At 34.4% G+C, this 21,843-nt stretch overlaps 1 protein-coding gene across 8 annotated transcripts in view; it reads right to left on the reverse strand.

Annotated features, from left to right (window-relative positions):
- The window catches only part of MYH10 (myosin heavy chain 10), a 192,231-nt gene that overhangs the window by 65,489 nt on the left and 104,899 nt on the right, over window positions 1-21,843 (reverse strand). For 6 of the 8 annotated variants that reach the window (XM_031965494.1, XM_031965495.1, XM_031965497.1 and 3 more), the window contains 3 exons: window positions 21,452-21,625; window positions 21,068-21,182; window positions 12,390-12,452 (listed from right to left, as the gene is read on the reverse strand). In XM_031965494.1, coding sequence (XP_031821354.1) covers window positions 12,390-12,452; window positions 21,068-21,182; window positions 21,452-21,625 — 352 coding nt within the window. The remainder of the gene's footprint in view (window positions 1-12,389; window positions 12,453-21,067; window positions 21,183-21,451; window positions 21,626-21,843) is intronic. The other 2 variants (XM_031965500.1, XM_031965499.1) reach the window with 1 other exon arrangement.

Here is a 21,843-nt window from a genome sequence, read left to right on the forward strand (position 1 = left end):
CCAGACTTGAACTTGGGTCCTCCTGATTTTGGGGCTGATGCTCTATTTATTGTGATACATAGCTGCCCTAGGAGTGTCATATTTAAAAAAAAAAAATATCGAGGATGGCTAATGATCAATTAGCAAGTACTTTTCAGTTAATGAAATCTTTATTTCTGTAAATAGTATTTTTTTTTTTTTTTTGTTCTTCTGTGTTTGTACTGGTAAGGAAAATACTTGAATGGAATTTGTTTTCTATATTGTTCTTCTGGGTTGTATTGGTTATATACAGAAAGGGTGGTGACTTTATTTCCTCAATTTCTCTTTCTACTATAGTTAGTAGTTTTAGAACATTATCAATAGTGATGATAGCAGATATCTTACTTCACCCCAATTTTGTTAGAAAGATTTCTGTTTTTTCCTCTATTACAGATGATACTATCAGTTTTGTTGGTGATGGTGTGTGTGATAGTCAAAATATTTTTTTCTATTCACAATCATGTGATCTTATTTTTTTACTAATATTACTTATCATGGTTATAATTTTCCCACTTTGAAACCATTTGCTTATTTCTTATTCAAATCTAAACTAGTCTGAGTGTATAAACTTAATGTTACTATAATTTCATTGCTAACATTATATTTAATATTTTTGTGTTGATACTTTCATTAGGGATTTTTGTTGATAAATTCCTTTCTTATTCCTACCTGTTTTAAGTACTGGGACTGTAACTATTGCACAGAAAACATCTGGTAAAATATCATCTTTCCCCATTTTCTCAAACAATTTATATATAAAACTAGGGTTTGTTGTTTGAATGTTTGATCAAATTCACTTACAAATCCATCGATTCCTGGGAGATTTTTTGATTAAGAGTACATTTATGACTAAAGCTCATTTTCTGAGATTGTATTAGTTGAGATCTCTATTTCTAGTCCTGATAATATAGACATTTTCTATTTTTTCCAGTATTCATTCAAGTTCCCACTTTCATTGACACAAAATTGGGCAAAATAATAATTTCTTCCATTTAATTTTCATATTTAATAATGGAAATTTGGCTTTTCACATTTCCTTTTTGATGAGATTAGTAGTAGAAAGTAGTTTTCTTTTTTAGAAAAGGTCTAGTTTATTTATCAGTAATTTATATATTATGCCAAAGATAACAGAGTAAGAAGTAACCCTCCCATATTCACCTCCAAACAATAAAATAATCCAAAACAAATGTTGAAACAGCAGCACCAGCATAAAGATGGGGTGAAACAATCTTTTAGACCAAGAAACTTGCAAAGTCAGTAAGAAAGGTCCGTTTCAGGACAGCTAGGTGGCACAGTAGATAGAGCACCAGCCCTGAAATCAGAAGGATGTGAGTTCAAATCTAGCCTCAGACACCTAACACTTCCTAGCCGTGTAAGCCTGGGCAAGTCACTTAACCTAACCCCAACTGCCTCAGCAAAAAATAAAAAAAGTCTGTCTATCTGTGCTGCTATCTCAACAAATCAGTGGGAGATCCCGGGCTCCAGTGTAATAGAGCAGGTAAATGCCACGACCAAGACCCTTATCTCCCAGATGCCTTACCATAACCAGGGTACAGATTCCAGCTCTGAAAACTACCAAGTGTCATAAGATATTCCCAGGTAAACAATTGGAAGCCAACCCTAAAGTGTCTAAACAAATAGGCAGTGGATAAACCAAGGTCCCTACCACCTGCTTCAGCAAACACAGTCCTGGGCAAACATAGAGCTACCCAGCAGCCAGGTCACCAGTGCTCCAGCATATAGTCTTGGGGTTTAACACAGAACCACTCCATCTGTCTCAGTACAAACCAGCACCAAAATCCTGGCTCAGCATCAGGTAAGCAGCCAGACAGCTCCAACAGTTTCAGCCATTTTCCACCTCCAACCTATAGTATTAGTCTCAAGGCAATACTAGTGATCACCAAGCAAAAAGTCAGGGTTTGCAGCCCTGGCACTAAAAGCCTAAGACAATGCCTCTTTTAACCCTGAGAGCAGAGCTCAAATTGAAAAGAAAGGGAAAAGGCCAAAAAAGATGACCCCCCCCCCAAAAAAAAAATCCCACAACAAAAAAGAAATCTGATCATAAAAAGTTATTACGGTGACAGCAAAGATAAAAACACAAACTAAGAAGAGAAGTCAAAACCCTTATGGGCAAAACTCCAGAGAAAAACAGAAAGTAATCTCAAGCCTAGAAAGCATTCATTCAAGAGCTCAAAAAAGGAGTTTAAAAATCACATAAGAGAGGTAGATAAAAAAATGGGAAAAAGAAATGAGAGTGATGCAAGAGAATTATGAAAAAAAAAGTTTAAAGCTTAGAAAACAAAAAGATGCATAAAATACAGAATTGGCCAAATGGAAAAAGAGATTAAAAAATCTACTGAAGAAAAAACTTCTTAAAAAATCCAACTGGTTAACCAGCTCATGTGTAGGCCGAGCAAATATAATAAAAATGACAATATTGCCTAAATTAATCTACTTACTTAGTGCCATACCAATCAAACTCCCAAGAAATTATTTTACAGATCTAGAAAAAAATAACAAAATTCATCTGGAAGAACAAAAGGTCAAGAATTTCAAGGAAATTAATGGGGAAAAAAAATGCTAATGAAGGCCCCCCCTAGCTGTGCCAGACCTAAAACTATCTTATACAGCAGCGGTCATCAAAACCATTTGGTTAAGAAATAGAATAGTCATCAGTGGAACAGGTTAGGATCACAGGACAAAATAGTAAATAACTATAGCAGTCTAGTGTTTGACATACCCAAAGACCCCAGCTTTTGGGATAAGAACTCACTATTTGACAAAAACTGCTGGGAAAACTTAAACTAGTAGGGCTTGATCCACACCTAACACACCACATACCAAGATAAGATCTAAATGGGTCCATGATTTAGACATAAAAGAACGATATTATAAGCAAATTAGAAGAACATGGGATAGTTTATTTACCTCTCAGATCTATGGAAAAGGAATTTGGATCCAAAGAAGAAATGGAACTCACAACTGAACATCAAAAAGATAATTTTGATTACATTAAGTTAAAAAGGTTTTGTACATACAAAACTAATGCAGAAAAGATCAGAAAAGAAGCAATAAATTGGGGAATCCTTTTTACATTTAACAGTTCTGATAAAGGCCTCATTTCTAAAATATGTAGAGAAGTGACTCAAATTTGTAAGAATTCAAGCCATGCTCCAGTAGATGAATGGTCAAAGGATATGAACAATTTTCAGAGGATTAAATCGAAACTATTTCTAATCATTAGAAATGATGCTCTAAATCACTATTTATCAGAGAAATGCAAATTAAGACAACTCTGAGATACCACTACACACCTATCAGATTGGCTAAGATGACAGGAAAAGACAAGGATGAATATTGGAGTAGATGTGGGAAAACTGGGACACTAATACATTGTTGATGGAGTTGTGAACAAATCCAGTCATTCTGGAGAGTAATTTGGAACTATGCCCAAAGGACTATAAAACTGTGCATAGCCTTTGATCCAGCAGTGTTTCTACTGGGCTTAAATCCCAAAGAGAGCTTAAAGGAGGGAAAGGAACCCACATGTGCAAAAATATTTGTGGCAGACCTTTTTGCAGTGACAAGAAACTGGAAACTGAGTGGATGCCCATCAATTGGAGAATGGCTGAATAAATTATAGTATATGAATGTTATGGAATATTATTTTTCTATAAGAAATGATCAGGAGGATGATTTTAGAGAGGCCTGGAGAGACTTGCATGAACTGATGCTAAGTGAAATGAGCAGAACCAGGAGATCATTGTATACAGCAACATCAATATTATATGACAATCAATTCTGATGAACGTGACTCTTTCCAACAAGATGATGATTGAGGCCAGTTCCAATGATCTTGTGATGAAGAGAACCATTTATACCCAGAGAGAGGACTGTGGGAACTGAGTGTGGATCACAACATAACATTTTCATTCTTTTTGTTGTTGTTTGCTTGCATTTTGTTTTCTTACTCATTTACTTTCTTTTTTTTGATCTGATTTTTCTTGTGCAGCAAGAGAATTGCATAAATATATTTATACATATTGGATTTAACATATATTTTAACATGTTTAATATATATTGGATTGCTTGCCATCTAGGGGAGGGGGTGGAGGGAATGAGGAGAAAATCTGAAACGCAAGGCGATGAAAGGGTCAATGTTGTTAAATTATCTGTGCATATGTTTTGAAAATAAAAAGCTTTAAAAATTAAAAGGGGGGTGGGGGTGGGGGGGAGAGGCAATTAGGTGGAACAGTGTACAGAACCCCAGCCCTGAAGTCAGGAGGACCTGAGATCAAATCTGACTTCAGACACTTAGCTGTGTGACCGTGGGCAAGTCGCTTAACCCAATTGCCTCAGGAAAAAAAAAAGTCCAACTTGTCAAATGGAAAAGAAGTATAAAAGCTAAGCAAATGGAAACTATTGGGAAATCAAAAATCAAACAAATCCAAAAAATAAAAAGAAGAAAATGTAAAATACATCAATGGAAATGGAAAAACAACCAACCTGGAAAACAGATACAGAATCATTGGACTATCTGAAAGAGGATTTAGACAGCATCTTTCTTTTTTTTTTATTTAATAGCCTTTTATTTACAGGTTATATGTATGGGTAACTTTACAGGATTAACAATTGCCAAACCTCTTGTTCCAATTTTTCACCTCTTACCCCCCACCCCCTCCCCCAGATAGTAGGATGACCAGTAGATGTTAAATATATTAAAATATAAATTAGATACACAATAAGTATACATGACCAAACCGTTATTTTGCTGTACAAAAAGAATCAGACTCTGAAATATTGTACAATTAGCTTGTAAAGGAAATAAAAAATGCAGGTGGGCATAAATATAGGGATTGGGAATTCAATGTAATGGGTTTTTAGTCATCTCCCAGAGTTCTTTAGACAGCATCTTTCAAGAAATCACCAAGGAAAGCTGCCCCAATATCCTAGACACTGAAAGAATCCACTGATCATTTCAGGAAAGAGATCTTTCAAATAAAAACTTCAAGGAACATTATAGCCAAATTATAAAACTATCAGGTCAAGAAAAAAAGTACTGGAAAGTAACCAGAAAGAAACGATTTAAATATTGGGGACCAAATTAAATATTGGGGATGAGGGAATCAGAATTACACAAGATTTAGCAGCTGCAACATTAAAGGATAGGAAGCCATAGAATATGATGTTCTGGAAGGCAAGCTAGAACTACACAATCACCTACCCAGCAAAATTAAACACAATACTTCAAGGAAAAAAATGATCATTCAATTAAATAGCAGAATTTCAAGCTTTCAAAAGGAGGAGAGCAGAACTGATCAAAAGAATTTTAAAAGAAAAAATAGGATGGCAATATACACAAAGAATATCCAGGACACAAAGAGGATGTTGAAGCAGACTGATACAGTAGGAAAGCCTAGTTGCGAAGTCAGAGGAGTTAGGTTTACCTATATATGCTTGAAAAGACATTGAATGTTCCCGGGCCTCAATTTTCCCACATATAAAATGCAAAGCCTAGTTTGGATGGTCTAAAGTCCCTTCCAGTTCCAGATAAATAATCCTATGAAGGGTAAAACATGACCAAGTTTGAAAAATTTTAAAAACCAATCTATTTTTACAGGGATACATGTCTTACTTCTAAAACATTCGTCATAATTTTGGATATCACTGTGAGTGAGTGAGTTAAGTGAAACTTCTAAAGAAATACATTATATGTGCAGAGAGAAGGAAGAACACAAAGATAAACAAGAAACAGCCTAATCCTAAAGTGGCAATATTAAGAATAGCATCGGGAAGACAAAGTACTATATATATATATATATATATATATATATATATATATATATATATATATATAACATAACAGGTAAAGGACTAAAAGAAAATAAAAAAAAGCTTTTAAAGACTGTTCAAAAGAAAAAGAACAAAGAAAGTTTGAGATTACTTCTTGGGACAACCTACGTTAACAAATGACAGAAAGAAAGCAGAATTACTCCATTATAATGATGCTACCACCATTACAACAAGAACTTAAATGACTATTAAATGACTTCAGTCTGACAGGAAACAGCTGACTTTCTGTTTCCCAAGTCAGATTAAGAAGTTTTTCCAACTCTCTTAACCCTTCTATTTCTATTAAGTCTGACTAGGTGCCACAAGGAAATTGTACATAACGGATAATATATTAATTAAAAGAGTAAATATATGATAATGCTTTACTAAATTAATGTATAAATCATAACTACCTCTATTTGGTAATAGCCTTTATGAATATAATAAATGAATATGATATCACACTCGAAATGGTTTGTTTTTGGAGGTACATAATCTAAAAGTACATGGCTTAATAAAAAATATTTACACAGAAACATAATCATAGCACATCTGAAATAGCACAGTACTAAACATATAGGGCATGGCAAAAACAATTTCCCTAAAATACCTAAAATTGAAATATATGGCATGATGCTAGCTGAAAAGTTCTTTCTAATCAATTGATAAGCATTTTTTGGTATTTACTTTATCTTGGGTACCAAGTTAGACACTGGGCATACAACAATAAAAGCTTAAGACAGCCCCCCCTGCTTTTTTTAAGATCATATTTTAGATGTTATACTAATTTTATATTAATTTATATTAATTTTTAGATTATATTCTAAAGAAGGTAAGAACATGTAAATATATAAGCACGTACGAAACACAAAGCTGCCGCAGGACCACATTGAATTGTCTGTCCACGTTCTCTGAGGAAGCTTTCCCCGATTCCCACAGTGCCAGTGACTTCCTTATTTTGGTTATTACTTGTACAATGTTCTTTGCATGCCGTCTCCTCCCTGAGATCAGAGACTCTTTTGCCTTTCTCTCAATTTCTAATGTTTAACAAGGCTCTAATATATAGGAATAGATTCTTTATGAATAATTACTGACTACAGAGTACATAAAGTAGAGAGATGTGAGAAAACTAGAAATATTAAGGAGACAGAGACTGAAGAACTTTAAATATCAGAGGAGTTTGTACTTTTAATCACAGAGATATTACAGAGCCAATGAGTTTAGGAAGTAATATATTCATACTTTTGCTCTGGACAAATCTCTTACTAGCTATGTTGAAAATGAATTAAAATTTGTTTAAGATCAAATATTTGATCTTATTTGAACTTATTCCAGTGGTTCGGGTAAGAAGCAATAAGGCCTTGATTGTATGAGTGGAAAGAATGAGGTTACTGTATAAGTGGAAAAGAATGGGACTCAAGAGAGATGTTTTGGAGATGTCCAAAAGGCTGATGATGATGCAGGACTAGCACTCAGAAAAAAAGACTACTAAAGTTGAATATGGATCTGGGAATCATCTGCATAGAGATAAAACTTGCATAGTAGCAGATATGAAAAACTAAATAATAGAGAAAACAGAAAAAGCCCCAGGGCAGTTCCAGGCTGTGTATTATAGATGATGATCTGGAAAAGGAAAACGAAATTTTATTGATCAGAAAGCAGAGAGCTGTGTCATGAAAACCTAGAGAAGAGTATTTAAGAGAGGAGGATTCTCAATAGTGTCAAATGTAGCAGAAACATCAACAAGGATGAAAACTACAGAAAGCCCAGGATTTTACAATTATAGTAATCTAGGAGAGAAAATTTTCAGTTAAGTGATCTGGTTTTATCAATAATTCCATTTCTTTTGAATTTTAAAAACAACTTGGCTAAATGCCAAAGTAATAATTCTGTCTTCTTATTTAGAAACCTATAAATGAGAAAGCTCCCCACAAGTAGTCCTAAGGTCGGTTTGACCAAATACATTAATGGTTCTTCAAATTATAGAATCCTAATGAGTCTAAGGGGCCTTTAAGACCACCTAGTCTGTCAAAATACAGGAATCTATTTTAAAACATTATGTTCTCTAGAGCAATTATGTTCTAAATTTTTCCCTTTGCTCAAGCTGCCAAAATGCATCTACTTTCCATATTCACAGTAGATTCAGAACTTTCCACTTTACTGAAACTGACATCTTATAAATTCCTGTTCCTCAAAATTTCACATCCACTTTTTTTTTTCCCTTGGTGGGAGCAAAGGATTGTTAACTGAGTTGATGCCCATTAATTGGATAATGGCTGTACATGAATATGACAGAATACTATTGTGCTTTAAAAAAGGATGAAAAGGATGATTGCAGAGAAATCTTGGAAGACTTGAGATGAGCTGATGCAGAGTGAAGTGAGTAGAACTAGAATCATCAATACTGTAAAGAAAATCAACTTTGAAAGAATTATGAACTCTGTTTAATGCAATCATCAGCCATGATTCTAGAGGACTGATACCCAACTATCCAACTCCTCACGTAGTTGAGACTTAACCCCTTCCCCCCTCACAAAAAAAAAAAAAAAATCCACATGATAAATGATAGAATGTTTTGTTCAACTATATATATTTGTAACAGGATTCCCCACCCCATCCCTACTCCTCCATTAGGGGTGAGGAAAGGAGAGAAGAGTACTGATTTAAATTAAATTAAAATTAAATTGAATTAAAAAAATAGTTTATCACTCCCCTTCTGTCTCTTCCCCACTTCTATTCTTTTCCTATTGTCACAAAAGTGATAATCTTACTAAGGTCAATAATTCTGAACCTTTATCTTTGATCTAATTCTCACCTCACTCTACTTTCTTATCCACTCCATGCACGAGTCTGCTCCAAAATCATTCTAGCTACCCTGCAAATGTCAAACTTATGTACAACTAAACTTTTTTTCCTTATACTGTATTTCACACATTTGATTGACCCAACTAAATGACACTATACCCAGACTTCTTTATTTGCTATATACTCATTGCTAGCCTTTACCGACTGTATTCCTTCTCATTAAAAGTCAAAACTCAAATGCCACCACCTTCGTGATGTTTTTCTTGACTTTGTCCTTATCTCCCAGATATCACACAACACTTAACACTTCATTTATAAGGCTTTGTGTCTCTGTTGGTGTCTACAATGCTGTATATAGTGAAGTTAACAACATTCTTTTGATTTTGAATCTAGTACTGAATTGTGATTCCCAAAGATCAAGAACAGCTGTATTAACACTGAGCCAACTTCAATAATGGAGAAACAACTTAGGCTCCAAGACAGGGCAGTAATTGGAGAAATCAGGGGAAATTATTATTATTATTATTATTATTCTGGGAGCAGAATGTGTGTATGTATTTTCCAACCTGTGGTTTCACTGTCAGTCATTAAACATTTATTAAGCCCTGCTATGTCCCAGGGAAGCTAAATGGCACAGAGAATAGAGTACCAGGTCAGGAAGCCCTGAGTTCAAATCTAGCCTTAGACACTTAGTAGCTATGTAATCCTAGGCAAGTCACTTAACCCTGCTGCTTCAATTTCCTTTCCAGTTTCCTTGTTATGAAAACTCCAAATGAGGGTCACAAAAGAGTTGGATCCAAATGAAATGACTAAGTAACAACGATATGTGTCAGGCATCGTGCTAAGTTCTGGAGATACAAAAGGAGACTAGGACAGAAACTTCCTATAGAAGATGGGATTTTATGACCAGCAGGATGAATACAGAGAGGTTTGGAGAGACTTACATGAACTGATACTAAGTGAAATGAGCAGAACCAGGAGATCCTTATATACTTCAACAACAATACTGTATGAGGATGTATTCTGATGGAAGTGGATATTTTCAACAAAGACAGATCTAACTCAGTTCCAATTGATCAATGATGGACAGAAGCAGCTACACCCAGAGAAGAACACTGGGAAATGAGTGTAAACTGTTTGCATTTTTGTTTTTCTTCCCAGGTTATTTTTTATCTTCTGAAGTCAATTCTCCTTGTGCAACAAGAGAACTGTTCAGTTCTGCACAGATATATCGTATCTAGGATATATTGTGACATATTTCACATGTCTAAGACCGCTTGGCATCTAGGGGAGGGGGTGGAGGGAGGGAAGGGAAAAGTTGGAACAGAAGTGAGTGCAAGGGACAATGTAAAAAATTACCCAAGCATATGTTCTGTCAATAAAAAGTTATTTAACAACAACAACAAAAAAAAAAAGAGATGGGATTTTAGTTAGACTTAAAGCCCAAGTAGAGATAAAAAGAATGAGTATCCTAGTCACAAAAAAAGAGCCAGAGAAAATACCTAGAGTTAAGAAATGGAGTGTCTTGTTCATGGTTAACAGCAAGAAGGCCAGTGTTACTAAACTGAAAAATTATGTAATGGGGAGAGTAAGGAATACTGGAAACAAAACAGAGGGCTTTGACTAGCAGGTGATTTTTTTAGTTGACTCTGGAGGGAAGAAAGGGAATCAATGGACTTGAGTGTTTGAGAGGTAGTGTGTGTGTGTGTGTGTGTGTGTGTGTGTGTAGGGGGCAGGGTTTGGGGAGCAAGGCAGTGACATAGTCAGACTTGTGCAGTGACTATGAAGATGACCAATATATTTCAGAGATGTTAAAAAGATGAAATTGAGAGGCCTTGGAAACAATTTGGATATGTGAAATAATGAAGCGTTCAGAATGACTCCTATGTAGTGAACCCAAGGAACTGAAAGGATGACTGGTGTTGGCCTGATTTAGGGGAAGAGACAATGTATTGGTGTAAAAAGTTTTGATAAGGAAATTCCCTCTATTAATGTGGATTGGCAACTTAGAATCTTAGAGGACATTAGTCTTATTAAAAAGTAATCTCCTTTTGGGTAGGAATTATTTAGTTCTTTGTATTTGAATCTTCAATCCCTAGCATAGTGACTGGCACATAGTAGGCACTTAATGCTTGTTGCCTGATTGAAGGGATTTGCCCATGGTCACTTTCACCAAGACAAGCCCTCTAAATATTACTGCTTCCTTAAAAAAGTAAATTCAGAAGTCTAAGAGCTTCTAAGTAAAATAAATGAATTTAAGAGTAAAAAAATATTTTAAGAAACACCTAAGCACATTGCTATCACAAGCAGATTAATTTCCAGCTTCCAAGTTTTCTACTCAATTACCCATGATTTCTACTATTCTCTGGGATCAGTATTCTTTGCTCTTTGGAGTTGTCCCTTCCCCTAAAGAAGAATTACTACAGTTCTTCTGGCAGAATCCTTGTCTTCAGACCTGATGTCCATTTTCTCCTGAAGAATGCGGAAAGGAAGCGCTATCAGACATGGGAAACTCTCATTAACAAGGAAAAATGGTGGTTTTCATCATCAAAAAGTATGTTTGGTAAAATAAGTTGATTTTTTTTTTTTAAAGACCTGAAATGTTTTTAGTCATTTGAGAAATTTTAATCTAGTCATTCCAAAAACTCAATTATGTTTTCCTCTTTGATTAACTTTCTCAATTATAGCCAATAACTCAAAGGGAGATAAATAATAACTATACTAACTATATATCAAGACTGCAAATTACAACAAAAATATGTTAGACACTTATAGAAATATGAACTATAATTCTAAGTAACCTGATATCACTAATCTTGATCAGGATGTGATACAGAGAAGCAAGGATTAAAAGGTCCCAATTCTGAACTCTATCCAACACAGTCAAACATAAGCCTAAAAATTCAAATAATTCCATTTACTGTGGTAGCCCCAATATAGACCCAGTTTTAATATTTCCAAGTGGTTTAAGAGAAGCCAGATAGAGCTTTTTGCCTTTTTAACCAGCCCTATATAATCACAACTTTAAAGAATTTTCATCTCCCCATTACTAATGCAGATTGGTACAACAGAAAGTTGCTTTCTTGGGATAATGAGTAGTTAAGTGACTTTCCCAGTTACACAATCATATAGCCAGTATATGTTATGAAACACAATGGTAAAGACTTAAATTCAAGTCTTCCTGATCCAAAAGCTTGGCTAAATATTACAAATATATTCTTACAATATAATGGTGAGATACAAAAATTTGAAACAACTACATGTCCACCATATTTTATTGTTTAAATTCTTAAAATTCCTCAGCACTGCACTTTAATGTTAGCTCAAAGGCAAGTAATATACCAAATACCTATCTAATATCAATATTATCTGGAAAGTATGTATCAAAATGGCACTACTCAAAAAGGTAATCACATACCTTTTAATTTGCAGGACTGTAATAACTGTGTATAAAATAATAAGCAAAATGTAGGCAGTAGCAATTGAGTTGGTATGCACTCAAAACAGTTGCTTTGAGGCAGTATAACAGAGCATGAAATGAAATAATCATGCAAATCTATGAGCAAAAATAACCAAACCTTCCCCCAACCAGAAACCAACCAATCCATTCCTCCTCCCTCTCCCACCCTTCATTTCCTCCCAGCCCCCCCCAAAAAAGGAGAGGAAAAAAAAGGTCTTCCTGTAGGTTTACAATCCTTTGGCTTTGAGAAGACCTACAGTTTTTATACATTCACCTGGTAGATCATGAAGACCAGAAATATTGTCATAGAAAGAAGCTCTCTGAATATTCTGAATCTCTAAAGCAGAGAAACAGCAAAAAACAGAAGGACAGAAGAGCAGATACATAAAACACTTTTGTTAGTACGCAGAACATTTGAAATCACAAGTAAACTTTGAAACTGGGCTACAAAAATAACCAGGCCATAACAGATTCCATGCAAATATGTATGTGTATAATTACTTACACACACACACACACACACACACACACACACACACATACATTTTCGTACAGGGTTCTTTATAGAATAATTAAATCTGATGAAAGACAGAGATAGGAACTGTGACATCCTTGATAGAGGGAACTCCTGGGTAAGGAAGCTTCCTCTACCGATCTAGGCCAGAATCTTCTCTGCAGCTTATAGTCTCAAAGAGTTGCCTAGAGCATTGAGAGGTTAAGTGACTTGCCCAGAGTCACAAAACCAGTATTGTCAAGAGGCAGAGCCTGAACCCAAATTTTTCCTGGTTTCAAGGCCAGCTTTCTTTTCACTTTTTCTTCATTTTGACTTCCTTAAATCTGAAGATGGCTAAATTTACTGGAAAGGATAATAAGGGAGAAGAAAGTTGATTCCAGACATATATATCATATCATGATCAGTATTTGTCAACTTTATTAAGTGTTCTTCCCCTTATAAGTTAATAGTATGTCCTGTTAGAATTATTTGAGTATAAGACTATTTAAACACTATATGCTTTCAAATTAGGTAAAGTTATAGTAATTTAAGGAACTAAAATGAATGCAAAAATCAGCTTATTTCATATCTGAATATACTAATAAATAAGTTGCTTTTGCTATTTTGAAGGGAAATCTGTAAATGCTGGTGATAATGGCATGCAGACAATTACAAGAGAAATTCAAAGAAAATGCTTCTGTACCATATTATTAAAAATCTACAAAGCAGTAGATATGAATTTTCCAATGAAGCTGAATAATTTTTAAATAGTTATTAATCACACAATTATTCATGAAAAAGTCTCATAAATCACAATACATTCTATCAAACATCTATAATGAGAAATTTCTTGTTACAAGAACCTTCCTTAAAGGATAATAATCTGGATTAAGAGATAAAATTTCAGTTTATGAAATCTGTGTTCAAAAAGGAATCCTCAAAATTGTGTGTAAGAGTATATGAAAATACATATAGGAAAGGGACATAATGTCACTAGGGCAGGGCTGCCACCAATGAATCTTATTTCTTGTTTGACTTTCAGAAAAATCTGTCAAATCTGCATATAATTTTTGTTTCAGAAGAAAATAAAAGGGTTTAATACTAACTTAATTGCTTTATACTCAATGTTATCATATCCCCATTTGGTAATTAAGTTTTCTTTGGAGATAACTTATCTTTTTCCCATGTATATTTAAATGTGGTGCAAAAAGAGAACTTATATAGTTTGCTAGTTTTTATTTGTCTGCAAAAATTATCCCAACCCACCCCTTTCTTCCCTGTGATTGAGTGAGTCTTTTAAAAAACTGTCCCTAAATATTTTTTGGGGGGGATTTTTTTAGTGATTTAACTTCAAGGTTTTCTTCATCCTTCAAAATCTATCCAAATCTTAGACTTCAACTTTATATAAGTCAAATTTGGCACTGCTACAAACATCTCCACCTCTTGCAATTGAGAGTCCCTTGATGCCTATGGTCAAAATCAGCTTCTTCCTGCTCTTTTTTGACCATAGATATTGATGCCCAAAATTGTGCCTTACAAATAGTCAATGCTCTGAAACTACTTCTGCTTAAAGCCTTGACATTGTCAGTGGAAGACATCAGAGATTGGTGAGAGCATGATGATATAAGAAAGGAGAAACAGGATGGACGTGTGGCCCTGAGAATTTGAGAGACAAGATTAGCCTCAAGTTTTACACATAAGAGCATAACATACAAATTCCAGTGTGTAAGATCCTAGAAGCAGTGATCTTGTCACATTTTTTGTATTCCCCTTAGGATCTTAAAAGCTAATTCAGAATAAATGCTCAGTAAATATTTACAGAATAAATTTGAAAACTTTTGATGAACCTAAAATAACCTCTCTGATAAAATATAAAATGATGTCTCTGCTCTTACGATCTTTTTGTATTCATTGGAAAATACACTTCAATAGCAGAATCAAGAATAGAATCTAAATTTTCTAAATTACAGTTTGATATTGGCAATAATTTCAAATGTCTATTTTTCTTTTCAGGAAAATGAATGCTATATACATGGTATATTTAGTAAACTTTTAAGGCATCAAAAGGACCAATTTCCACCTGAATCTCTTCTCACATATCTTAAATTTCTTTCCATTCCCATTGGTAATGGTTCATATATCTTCCTTTTTTATCCCATCTTCTGCAAAAATAAAAGAACAAAGTATTTTTTAAGATTCCTTCCAGCTATAGAACCTTATGTGTCATTTGGAGAATCAGAAAGATTATTATCAAGAATACCAAGCATCCTTACCAAATAATATTTAAACCTTCTTTAAAGGTTCTCAATTCATAGAAACATCTTTCTTCACTCTACCTTGACTAAAAAGTAGTTCAGTCACATCTTAAACATCACCATCACTATTCAAAAACAATCACCATTTTTGGGAGGGGGAGAGGGAGGAGAAGGAGGCCTTGTAGAGGGGAGAAGAGGAAAATCATTATTTAATCATTAAAGATCATCCTTGGGCTGAGTAAGAAAAAACTAAATCTTCCATGTCCTATCAAGCTCAGGAAATAATTACAGCAACTGCCTATAAAAATCATGAATTCAATAAATGTTTGATAACAATATTAAGAAGGCAAAGTTACTGGTTTTTAAGTAAGCTCATTAACTATTTTAATGAAAATATACAAAGCATAAAATTGTAGTTTTTTGGTTAGATTTAAATCAAAGACATTCATCAATAGACAATCTGCAAATTGTGACTATTCCAAAAGGCTTCTCTATGCCATCTGATCAAGAACAAATGTTTCTGAATATCATCTACCTAGAAGGTATTGGCATATATTTGAACTGCATTCCGCATTTTTCAAAATAAACCCTAATTTTAAATACTAGTATATATTTAAACTAAAAACATTTAACCTTAAAAGAAATTTTATTACCTCTAAGATGTTAAATTCTAAAATTCTATATTTTCAAAACCTTCTTGTTTTAAATTTCTCTAATTCATTATCAAGAGAAGCTAAAATATTTCCTCCTTCAAGTCTCTAATATCGATACTAATTTACATGCTTCCAGCAATGGTAGTCTCATATTTCACAAGATTAGTAACTCCCTTAATCCTTTAAAATTTTTCTCTTTTCTTTCCTGTCTCAGAAGAGGTAAGTTTTTCCTATTCCATTACAGTGTGTCTACCCTCCTTTCAATATGAGTAAAGTAGCAATCCTCCAGTTCTCATGAATCTTTAATTTTACTAACTTCTATCTGCCTAAAACAGGGATATATCATCCTGTATTTTACCTTCCCTACAACTTCAAACTTCTCAGTAAAATTACCCATGTTGAATAAATCCATTTTCTCACTAACTATTCTCTCCTCATATCTTGTATTCCAAATGTGAGAAACAGAACTCTTATCTTTCTACTAAAAATTTCTCCCTTTATTCTCAAAGATACTAGCATCATTTCAAATTCTTCATTAGCACTCAGTAGTAGATTGGACAAATGAGCTATGTTGTGTTTTTCTACCTTTACAAAATGCTTTATTTTGTTTCAAAATATCTCACATGTCTCATTTCATTCTCTCTATACAGTTGATACTCTGGCATAGATCCTCATAATATCAAACCTAGACTACTGCAAAGGTCTTCTGATAGATTTCCCTGCTTTAAGTTTCTCCCTATTCCAATCCATCCTCAACTTTGCTTGACAAAGTGACTCTCCTAAAGTTAAAAATCTTGACTATGCTCTTCTTCAATACAATAAACCAGTAGCTCCCTTCCACTTCTAGGATCAAATGTAAAAATCTTCATTTGGCTTTTAAGGACTTTTCATCAATAAGTCCCTGACTACTTTTCCAATCTCCTTATATTTTACCCTCTTCCAGTCTTTACAACAACAGTGATGTAGGTCTTCTTGTTGTTCTTCAAACACAACATTCCCATCTCCTATTTTCATGCCTTTTTTTTTAAAACTGGTTTTCCCTTCATATTTGGAACATTCTCCTTTTTCGTGTATGCCTTCTGAATTCAGGACTTAGTTCAAATCACTTTTTCAGAAAATCTCAGTTCTCCTATTAAAGACTTCTCTAGGAAATTACTTTCCATTTATACTATATATATATTTATATTTATATTCAATCTTACTGCTTATTACACATCACAGACAACTTAATTAAATTCTTAGTATTTCCACCATTCTACAAAAATTAATTTACTCAAAGGTCATCAACAGATTTCTAATCATAAATTTTAAAGATGTTTTTTAAAAATTCTCCTCATCCTTTACTTCTCTGTAGCCTGTGACATTGTGGACCACCATAAGATTTTCCCTCTGTATACTCCTAACTTTTATTTCCCAAATCTCAAATTTTCCAGGTATACCTCTTAACACTCTAATAACTTGTCAAGCGTGTATGGAGAAGGGAGAGATTTAATCAGGAGAGCATCTGGTAAATTTGATGAATTGCAATGTGTGCAATGGTCTATGTAATGTCTCTCAAGGAAGATGGGCTTAAAAATACCTTATCCTATTTTATTACTATTAGCTCTGATATTTTAACTAGATGAGAACAATTCTTAATCAAAAGACCTTAAACTAAGTGTGTAAAGACTTTGAGAGCAACTGGATGATGTGGAGTGATGATTCTGAGTATGCTGAGTATATCTTCCCATCAGAGTCCTAAGCTGTGTCCTTGATTATAGGACATTGCTTGATTAGCAGGAAGCAATGTGTACATCTTCAGAAGCGAAGGACAGACTCATCAAAAAGACAAGACCATTCTTAGGGGGCATTTCTTGGACATTTCATAATGAGAAAAAAGACTTCCAGCAACCAAGAGCTTTGCCACTCACCCCTTTGCTATAGGTACACTGGGCTTGTTCTCATATTCTCCCGTACTTTGTCCAAACTTTTGAGACTGTGGCACAGATGTTTTGGGGGAAACCATCCTTAATAGATTAAGGTTGGCCAATTTAATGCTCAACTAATAATCTTGATGGGGGTAGGAGGGTGGGGAAAAGCATACTAGTGAGGACTCTGGCCAATAGTATGAGAAAGTCTTCAGTGGTACTCCCAGAACTCTTATAATCAGCCTAAATTCTGACAATCCAACTTATCTATGAAAATGGAAGTTGCAGAAAGGCTGTGCACCCTAAAATCTATGTAGGATACATTACTAACTTACTGAACCAGAGGGAATTCCTCTGGTTCAGAGAGAATGGTGGATTCTGGGGGAATTGTCAGAAGAGTTGTCTTTCTGTAGTTATAGATAACATAGAAATGGGAAGGATGGGAAGAAGGGAAAAGACAGTTCCTCTAACAAATGTCCATTCCCTCTAACTCAGTCACCCATCAGTGGTAGGACCACCTCTTATAGACTACAGAAATTTCTTGCACCCTCTCAGTAAAGAAACATACCTGCTTCCTTCAGGATATTCTACAGGTTTTTTAATATCAAGTTAACAAGGGTACATATAAAATTGATCAGTAATTCCCATCATCAACATCCTATCCTTTTCAACTCTTTCCTATCTCTCTTTCCTTATCCATTAAGATGAACATTAAGTTCAGTCCTCAATACTCTTTTCTTCCTTCTTTACCTTCCATCCTTCAGCAAACTTGATCACTCCCATGGCTGACACTTTCATCTCTACACTGGTGACTCCCCAATTGATATTTCTTGCTTTGACCTAGTTTTCATCCCTGAACTATCTACAGGACATCTCTACTTAGATGTCCTATTAGACTTTCCAACTCAACATTTGCAAATCTTGACATATTTCCCGCCAAAACTGTACTTATTCCCCATCTCTAGCAGTGGCCTCACCATTCACCTTATCCCTCTCCTCATATCAACCATCTTTCACTCTTTGCCCTAACCTCTCATGTCATATTAATTTTACCCTAACATCATCTCTTATCCATCTCATTATTACTAAAATTCCCATCTCACTATCCTTATTTGGATATATTAGATAGTCTCTTAAGTTGTATTTACTCTGTCCTTCATATATATATACACACACATATATTTATATTTATGCGCAGATGACACCACAATATTCCAAGTGACTGCTTGTCTAATGATTAAAGATCAAAATATACTCTATGGAAATCAAAACCTTCTAAACTCCTGGCCCTACCCTATTTTTCTGGTATTATTTACTTACTTCTCTTTCTCAAAACATACCCTGTATTCCAATCAAAAGATTCAGATGGCATTTAGTCCATTTCACCCATTCTTTAAAGAGGTAACTATAAGGGTAATAGAGCTTATGTGACTTGACCAAAGGTATAACAAGTGGTAAGAAGTAGAGCCAACATTCAAATCTAGATCCTATCCTTCCAAATGCATCAGTCTTTCCATTCCAACCCAGAATTTATCCAAATATACATTCAGATTCCCCACCTTTACTCCTGTTCTGCTTGGAATGAATAAAACCACATAGTTCCCTCTCAAAATCCTACCATTCCCTTATGACTTGATTTACCAAAAATTAGCTTCATGACTCTCTCTGATCAATGCAGATTTCAGTTTTCATCCCTTTATCTGTTATCATACATTTATCCTTATTTTATGTTATTTTTTATTGTAGGTATTTGTATTACCTTACAAAACTACGTGTCCTGCAAAAGGATACATATAGGAGAAGAGAAATGGACTTTGAATTCTTGGTATAAGGAGAAAAATACTCTAAGAACACAAGGTGGCAGTTTTTCTGCAACTTAAGTCTTTAAGACTTGTCTAGAACATGAGTGATTTACCCAGGGTCCTACATATTGAGGATATTATGTCAGAGGCAGGACTCAAAAATCCAAGGGTTCTTATCTGCCAGGCCAGATTTTTATTCACTAGGCCACAGAGCCTTACAGTTAGGCATGCAACAAATATCCCTTGCTCAATGAGTAACTAATCAGTTTACTCTTCCACTTCTGAACACACAATTATCTTAGTATAATGTCACTCCCACTAAAGTAGATTGTCTACCCCACTAAGACAGATCCAATCATACCAAGACCTAGAGCCATTTTTCAATAGGAGATAATAACTTTTCATAACACTTGATAATGAAGTTGATGTTAAGTTCAAAATAAGAAAGCTCCACGCTTCTCACTAGGCCTTACAAAATGAATTCACTTTAAGAACACTATGGGTTATTCAGTAACAATAGATTTTCATTTAAAGCCCAAACGTATCAAAACGTTTACTTTAATTGCTTAATTATTAGAAACCAATGTTCTTTCCCTGATTCTTCAGAACTTGAACTTTGCTCCAGTCATTGTCATTCCCACATGGGCCCAAGGTCTGATAAACAAGTACCTTTTTCACATGTTTCACATACACATTCCAAAAGACACCCGCTTCTGAAAGTATTAGTTTCACTAGGCTGCAAGTACTTACCCACAAAGCCACACAGGTTTTTAATATCTCTTTACTTTCTTCCCCTTATTTCTTCATTTGCTAAATGTGCCTATTTGTTTCCTCTTGTTTTTATTTTCTCTTGTCTCTTTATTCTTTGGCTTCTGAGAAGGGACCTGGAAAGATTTCTGGGGCTCTTGGAGGTGCTTTCAGAATAACAGAACTGAGACTAAACTAGGGACAGGTCAGAAATAGAATAAAAGTCCTGAGTAAAAGCAAATACTAGAGTTTTTCAGGAGTTCTATCACAAATAGAAATGAAAAGAAGACAATGAAAAGGAGTGAATGGCAAGCTTTGAATATCAAGGATGGTATAATATATGCAATTTCTTTTTACTTGTACTTTTCTGAGCATGAACTATATACATTAGGTTGAGTTGCCTAATCATACAGCATCACAAAAACAACTGCACTCAGTTTTGAAAATAAACTAAATAAATCTGCAGCAGCGATTTTCTAGAACAAAAGCAGACCAAGGACCAAAACCAGGAAGGGCAAATACAGATATATAAGGCATTCATGGGTTGCTCTGCCAGTCACTCTTGCACCAATCAGGTGCTCAGGTAGCCTCTCATTAATTTTCTAATACTGAAAAATCTGGAAGGAGACAGATCTGAAGAAAAAGACTTAAATATGAATGGAATAATACTTTTCTATCTTTGTGTGCCAATGTAGAGTAGTACCTGTACAAAATGAGGATAACTCTTTGCAGCTTTCTATGACTCTGGGTATAGGAATAGATTGGACTAGATTTCTAAGGTCCATTTCAGCTCTTATCCTATTATTTAAAGTATCCAATTTTCTCCTGTAATACTTCCTACAACTCATCCTCACCAGAAAACCAAGTACATGCCCAATTTTCTAAATATTTTATTTATTTATTTTAAGCTGAATTATCTTTAAGTTGGACAAGTTCTATTAAAACGGCAGCCCTGCTCTAGGGAGAAAAGCAACTTCTATTTATAATTATATAAAAGCAGATGAGATAAACTAAAATTTTAATGATTCCAGTTAGGTTAATTACAAATACCAGATCATTAACCAAAGGAAAAGAAAAAGTTTATGCATTTCTCACCATCTTTCCAAAGTTCAGCAACAAATCTGTCTGATGACTGATGTAAAAGTGTAGCTACATTGTCATTCAGTGGATCCATGTTCTTCATCAGCCACTCATCAGCCTTATAGTCCACCTGTGGAAAAATAAGAGATAGGACTGGTTAAATGAAATAAAATATTTTAAAAATAAACTAAAAACTTTTAAGATTTGTCTAAGAAATGGGCTAAATGGAATTCTAGGATAATTTAATCAGCATTGAATCTACATTATCATTTCTTTAAATATCAGTTAGAATGTGAACATTCATATTTTCTCTTTTATCTTCTGAAAAAATGGTCTAATGAAAGAAAATACATGATACAACACAAATTTAAGAATACCTAACTATAACATAATCCTTACCTTTCCTGCATAATGAATAATACAAAAATCTGCCTTGTCTTTCAGCTGTCTGGGTTTTTGGAACTTGGAATGTGTGCCTTGCTCTTGAACCAGTTTTTCCACAAAGGTCTTGTCAGTAGCTTTAGGAAACCAGCATTCTTCATCCAAAAGAGCCAAAACGCCAGGTGGGTTAGCCTAAAAAAAGAAGCAACATTCACTGACAAAATTTTATATCCATCTTAAATACAATAATTCCCTTAGTGTTTTATAGGGGTTCTCCTAATAATAACAGCTTTTGTAATGTACTTTTCTGTTAAATATGCAGAAAATGTTTCTCTAAGACTGGGAGATTTACATAATGGGATAATAGGCAGATACATCTCTGAACTTGCTGTCTGAATTATTGGAATAGG

Source organism: Sarcophilus harrisii, chromosome 4 (genome assembly GCF_902635505.1).
Source record: "Sarcophilus harrisii chromosome 4, mSarHar1.11, whole genome shotgun sequence".
In the NCBI taxonomy this organism is placed as follows: domain Eukaryota; kingdom Metazoa; phylum Chordata; class Mammalia; order Dasyuromorphia; family Dasyuridae; genus Sarcophilus; species Sarcophilus harrisii.